The sequence below is a fragment of the Rhagoletis pomonella genome, unplaced genomic scaffold, assembly GCF_013731165.1.
Source record: "Rhagoletis pomonella isolate Grant_MI unplaced genomic scaffold, Rhpom_1.0 Rhpom_scaffold_02037, whole genome shotgun sequence".
NCBI lineage: Eukaryota > Metazoa > Arthropoda > Insecta > Diptera > Tephritidae > Rhagoletis > Rhagoletis pomonella.
Window position 1 is genome coordinate 1,337 of NW_023460591.1, and position 6,348 is coordinate 7,684.

The following is a 6,348-nucleotide window of genomic DNA, read 5'->3' on the forward strand; positions in this document are numbered from 1 at the left end:
CACTTCCGGCTATGTTCTGGTCTACGCACCACTCGCGAATGGACTACAAACTACAGCGCCCCTTGCTGTAGTGCACCGCCGACGCAGACAACAACGCCCATATCGCAGCCACCTACCATCAGGCTGCAACAGCAACTGCGTCAGGTGCAACAGGCCCAAGGTAGGCCCCACACTTCTCTGACCCCCCGTATCGCGACCAGCCTCCCAAGGCACATGAACGTACTCCAACTCAACTGCAACGGACTCCAGAGCAAGATTGAGGAGATAGCAGTCTTCATGGGTCGGCACGGCATATTGATAGCTGCGGTCCAAGAAACGAAGTTGCACAGCAACTCAACTCTGTTGGGTTGCGCCGCCTACAATGTGCTCCGTAAAGATCGCGAGCGAGATAATGGTGGAGGACTAGCGTTCATTATACACCACACAGTGCAGTATCGGCTAATCGAAGAAGACATCGACCCAAGGGACACTACCCTAGAATGTCAGGGCATAGCTGTCCGGTCAGGCGATGTCGAGCTCGAAATATTTAACGTGTACATACCCCCTGTCAGCAGCTGCCCGGCTGGATATCTCCCTGACATAGGTGCCCTACTCAAAGGCGAAAACCGATTGGTAGTAGGTGACTTCAATGCGCACCACGATCTTTGGCACTCAAGCCTGGCCAATGATCGGAGGGGAAACAGTTTGGCTGAGCAGTTAGACGATTCGACATTCTGCACCATGAACGACGACGCCCCCACCAGGATTGTGGGCAGCTGCAGCAGCTCGCCAGACCTAACAATTGCTAGCGCTGGTCTGATAAATAGCATATCATGGCGACCTATGCTAACGTTAGCATCAGACCATCTGCCCATAATCATCTCGATCAATAAGCCCACCGACTTTGCTCCCGCGGATCACCGAACCTACACCAACTTCAACAAAGCTGATTGGAACGGCTTCGCGGAAGTTACCGAGAGCAGCTTCGCCGCCCTCCCCACACCCACAGACGTACATGCTGGCGAACGCCAGTTCCGCAAGGTAGTCACAGCCGCAGCAGCTCGCTTCATACCGTCCGGACGCATCGCGGAAGTCCGCCCAAATTTCCCGGCTGAAGCAGCTGTACTAGCGAATGAGCGTGACCACCTACGCCAGGTCGACCCCGGGGACCCTCGCTTGAGGGAACTTAATTTGGAGATTCGGCAACTGGTAAATCAACACAAGCGGACAAAGTGGGAAGAGCACTTGAAGGCCTGTAACTTCACCTCTGGTGTGAGTAAGCTCTGGTCAACCGTGAGGTCCTTGTCCAACCCGACGAAGCGTGATGACAGAGTGGAAATTTCATTCGAAGGTCACGCCTCATCGGACCCGAAGAAATGCGCGAACTATTTCAGTCGGCAATTCACACTGCATCCTTCGGTAGACAAGGCCAAACGTCGAGTGACCAGGAGGCTGCACAAACTGCCCAAAAACGATGCACCACTTGTTTTCACCAGCGGTGAAGTGAAGGGGGCCATCGGGAAGGCGAAAGCCTCCAAAGCCATTGGACCCGACGGAATCTGTATGCTGATGTTGAAACATTTGGGGCTTGTGGGGGTAGCATACCTCACGGAGGTCCTCAATTTGTCTATGACCACTCTCATCATTCCTGATGTGTGGAAATCAGGGAGAGTGCTCCCACTGCTGAAACCGGGGAAGCCCGCCAACAGAGGAGACTCTTATCGCCCGATAACGCTCCTTTCCCCGGTCGCGAAGACACTTGAGGCCCTGCTGCTCCCATACTTCACCTGCCACCTAACCCCAGCGAAACATCAGCATGGCTTCCGTAAAGTGCACAGCACAACAACAGCACTTAACGCCATAAACACCCAGATAACCCGCGGCCTAAATCGAAACCGCCCCTGTGAGAGAACTGTCCTAGTAGCGGGACTGAAGCGATGGTCGGCGAATTATATGAGTGGTCGGCAATCATCAGTAATCTTCAGAGATCAAACCTCGAAACCTAGAAGAATAAAACAAGGGGTTCCACAAGGTGGTGTTCTCTCCCCCCTTACTTTTTAACTTCTATATCTCGAAACTCCCCCAGCCACCTGAAGGAGTTTCCCTGATCTCGTACGCTGATGACTGTTCGATTTTGGCGTCTGGGAATGGAATTGATGACCTCTGCTCAAAAGTAAACGGCTATCTCTCCAGCCTTTCTCGCTTCTTCACTGCAAGGAGCCTAACCCTCTCCCCAACGAAATCAACGGCGACTCTCTTCACCACCTGGACGAAGGAGGTCAGGCTTGAATTAGGCATTCACGTCGACGGCACACCAATACCGACGGTGAACAACCCGAAAATTTTAGGGGTTACCTTTGATAGCCTGCTCTCTTTCTCCGCGCACACAACCGCAGTTGTCAACAAAGTACAGAGCCGCAACAAGGTCCTCAAGTCGCTCGCCGGCAGCACTTGGGGCAAAGACAAAGAAACGTTGCTGGCAACATACAAGGCAATTGGCCGGCCGGTTCTAAATTATGCTGCGCCAGTTTGGACGCCGGGGACTAGTTGGACGCAGTGGACGAAGCTACAGACTTGTCAGAACGCCGCACTCCGGACAGCGACTGGGTGCCTTCTGATGACGCCTGAGCATCACCTACACAGTGAGGCCCAAGTGCTCCCCGTAAGGGAACACAACAAGATGCTCTGTAAGCAGTTTCTTGTGGGGTGTCACAGAAGTGAACACCCCAACAGACCACTGCTGGAGGAGGAGCCTCCGCCCAGGCACGTCAGGGGGCACCTATTCATGTACAAGGACGCAGTCCAGACCTACACAGACCAACCACTGGACCCAATGACGTACAGACGAGCGATTAACGACATTCATAGGGAGTCTGTCTCCACCTACCTCGACTCCCGGCCTAGGAATGTCGTTATCGGAGCCCAATCACCACCTGTGGAAGAGACGGAGCTTCAGTTACCTAGAGAGACCCGCGTTACCCTGGCTCAGTTACGGTCTGGATATTGTAGCCGCCTAAACAGCTACCTGTCCAGACTCGACCCAAACATCCCAAATGAGTGCCCGGCGTGTGGAGACTCCCCCCACGACACCAACCACCTCTTCACATGCCAGCTCAATCCGACTCAACTAACACCTCTCTCCGTTTGGTCCGACCCCATCGAAACAGCTCGTTTCCTGGGCCTACCGTTAGTTGAGCTTGACGATAATGATTAAAAGTTGACCCGAAACAGGCGGGGCTTAGTAGTGCCGCTACAACAACAACAACAACAACCAGTTTTTTTACTACAATTTAATGGGCTACAAAACTGCATACTCAAAAAAATTCTAAAAAATCTGATTAAAAAGTTGAATATTTGCATGTAAATTTGCAGAATTTTCTGGAGTTCTGCACATAGTTGAGGAATATATATTTTTTTTTTGTCATAGAATGAACCATATTTTTATAAAAAATTGGCGGAAAAATAAAATGTATGCATATATTGTGAAAAAATTGCTGAGCCTATACCTTTTGCCGGCAGTGCATATGTTTTACGAATGTACATACTTTAATGCTTCCTCTTGCGGAATCTGCATTTATTTAAGAAAATAAATACTTATAACATATAAGTTTTACGAATGTACATACTAGAATGCTTCCTCTTGTGGAATCTGCATGCCCGCCGCTTGCATATCTTTCAATATTTGTTTATTTATTATATTTTTTATATTCGCATTAACATTTAGAAGAAGACCGCCCGTACGAGCTGCATGCTCTATTCGTTGAACCACCTCTACTTCACGTCGTGAGGACACAAAATTCGTAACCAACGAGGGCTGCAAATTTCGGACACGACCAATGCGACCGCAGCGATGAATATAGTCGGATATATGTATCGGAAAATCAAAATTTATGACATGACGAGCATTTGTTGTATCCAGCCCTCTGCTGCCCACATCTGTAGTCGATAGCACGTCAAATTCACCATTCTGAAATTGTTCGAAGCGTCCCACTCGTATTTTCATAAGCATATCACCATTTAAATTTACACTGCGTATTCCATTATTATTGAGAAAAATGTCTACAAAATCACTCGTTGCTGATTTATTGCTGAACACTATGAGAGGCTGCTTTTTACCGATGCCCTTTCGGACTATACTTAATAGATTTGTAGGTCGACTTTGTTTGGACATCCGCAAAAAACGTTGTTCAATGTGTGGCAATAATTTATGCAAATTTAGGCTTGAAACTTCTTGCAATGTCTGCATATCTATCAACTTATGCAGTATTTCATTTGTATTCGTTGGCATTGTTGCAGAAACTAAAACTAGTTGAGTGCCAACATTGTTTGCATCCTGGTTGCGATTTTTGTGAAACTAGCAATATTATGCAATTTATTAAAGGTACTTAGAAAAACTACAAGGGCCAGTTTTTCAGTGCGCGGCTGTAGTTTAAACTCAGTTTAAACGCCCGATATGGCTGGTTTAAACTAAGATCAGCCAATCAAATGTCAGCCGGCTGTTCAATTTAAACTCAGTTTACTTAATCTAAGTTTAAACTGGCACTTAAAAACTAGCCCTAAAAGACATACCGGAAACCTCCTCAAAAAATAGCTAAGTTTATCGGAAAAGCTATCATCTAACAATGTGTCCGCTTCATCCAAGACAACATGTCGTACTTCTTCCATTCTATAAATGCCTGTTGTTACTAGCTTACTGAGAGCACCAATCGTAGCAACTAGAATGTCCACATCACAAAATTCCGGATCGACCATCAGACGCTTCGTGTTTCCACCAAATATGGTTTTTACCTTTAAGTCGGTTTGGTGACATAAGTTTTCTGCTACATTACCGATTTGGGCTGCCAATTCCCGTCCAGGCGCAATTATAACAACCAAAGGCGTGTTAAGCCTCCGACCATTTTGACGAATTTGCAACGTTTGTTTGTGTTCGATAATGCGTTGAACGATGGGAAGCATAAAGGCAAGTGTTTTACCACATCCAGTTTCTGCAGCAATCAACAAATGCTGGCTTTCGTACACTTTGGGTAAAGACTTCGTTTGAATGCTCGTAAAGCTATTTATTTTCATTCCCGATTTTAAATTCTCCAAAAGCCTATCGTTCAAACGGATATTTGCGCCGCTGAGAAAATCATCTACTTTTAGCATTTCAGCCTTTATATCGCCTCTGCCTACGGTCGCATTAAATATCATAAAATCGTCTTTTGATTTGTAATGCTTCCAACCGCTGGACGCTAATGGTATCGTGCCAAACTCACTTTTTTCTGGTGCGGGTACATACAAATTAAATTGTATCCTCTTGCAGCAAATTAAAGGTCGATTTAATGTTGGAGTTTTGCGGGGGTTTGATTTAATTACAGGCGCTGCTACCGTTGTACCAAAACGGAATATACCATTAAAATTTATATATTTAATTCTAGTATACATGATTTTTATTAAGTAATACTACTGGTCTGAAATAGAAATGTTAAACTTATAGGGCATTCGCACGTGGCGATTTTTCAGGCAACTTTTAGTTGAAAGCAAAAATCGCCTCGTCCGAACGGCCTTTCAACTAATCGCTTTCAACAAAGTTGGTCGCCAGCCAACTTTGAGCTCGTTCAACTTTTTTTCCTTGCAACACTGTGTTTGTTTACATTCTGTATCAGTGTTGGGATATGAAATTGTTCCTTCAGTACGAAATCTATACAAAAAATGTACTTTTCGGGTATAAATTGTATACACTTTTTAATTCGCTCATATATTTTCTTAGTACATTCCCTTCAAGACCAATGATTTTATGGTATTCATGAGAAAGTTTTATTGTTTATGTACATACGTTTACGTATTTTACACTTTTACAAATTGATTCCTCGTGCACATGTATTGCATTTAACGCAAATATGTATGCACACATTTTCAGGTATGCATCTTAACAAAAAGCATATTTAAGTTATTATAAATGGATAAAAGAGACATTTCCTTTGGATTCAGTACTAAAATTTGATATTTTAATAGAATTTCAAGTGCTTATCAAAACTTTACGAGAAGATTTGACCATTTATCTTAATATTATTCAACTTTAATTATTTTTTGTAAAAATACGCTTTATATTTTAAGAAAAGCCGTACAAATCCAAGGTTCAAACTTTGTGCAACATTAAAAAAACCAACACACTTTCGTAAAAATTTCGATCTATTTAATTCGATTTCCTAGATTTATTTTGAGTGTGTGGTTTTTAGCCCATTAAATTTTAATATAACTAAGTTTTTTAAGATTTCTTTGATAAAGGTGTTGCTAATTTCCTCCATATAAAAAAAATCGTCGAACACACTTCGTATGGAAGACAATGGCTGACATCGTCGACAAAACAAAATTGCCAAGTTCAACGGT

At 44.6% G+C, this 6,348-nt stretch overlaps 1 protein-coding gene across 3 annotated transcripts; it reads right to left on the reverse strand.

Moving 5' to 3' along the window:
• Positions 1-3,345: 3,345 nt before the first annotated feature.
• On the reverse strand, positions 3,346-5,501 carry LOC118753001 (probable ATP-dependent RNA helicase DDX28). 3 transcript variants are annotated; one of them, XM_036487850.1, is made up of 3 exons: positions 4,549-5,501; positions 3,606-4,333; positions 3,346-3,547 (listed from the first exon to the last, which is right to left on the reverse strand). In XM_036487850.1, coding segments are annotated over exons 1-3 (1,584 nt in total). In that variant the 5' UTR covers positions 5,404-5,501; the 3' UTR covers positions 3,346-3,546. The 3 variants fall into 3 exon arrangements, with proteins under 3 accessions (XP_036343743.1, XP_036343744.1, XP_036343742.1); XM_036487851.1 differs by having other exon boundaries at positions 3,522-4,333; positions 4,549-5,147; positions 5,235-5,501; XM_036487849.1 differs by having other exon boundaries at positions 3,522-4,333.
• Between the last annotated feature and the right edge of the window lie 847 nt (positions 5,502-6,348).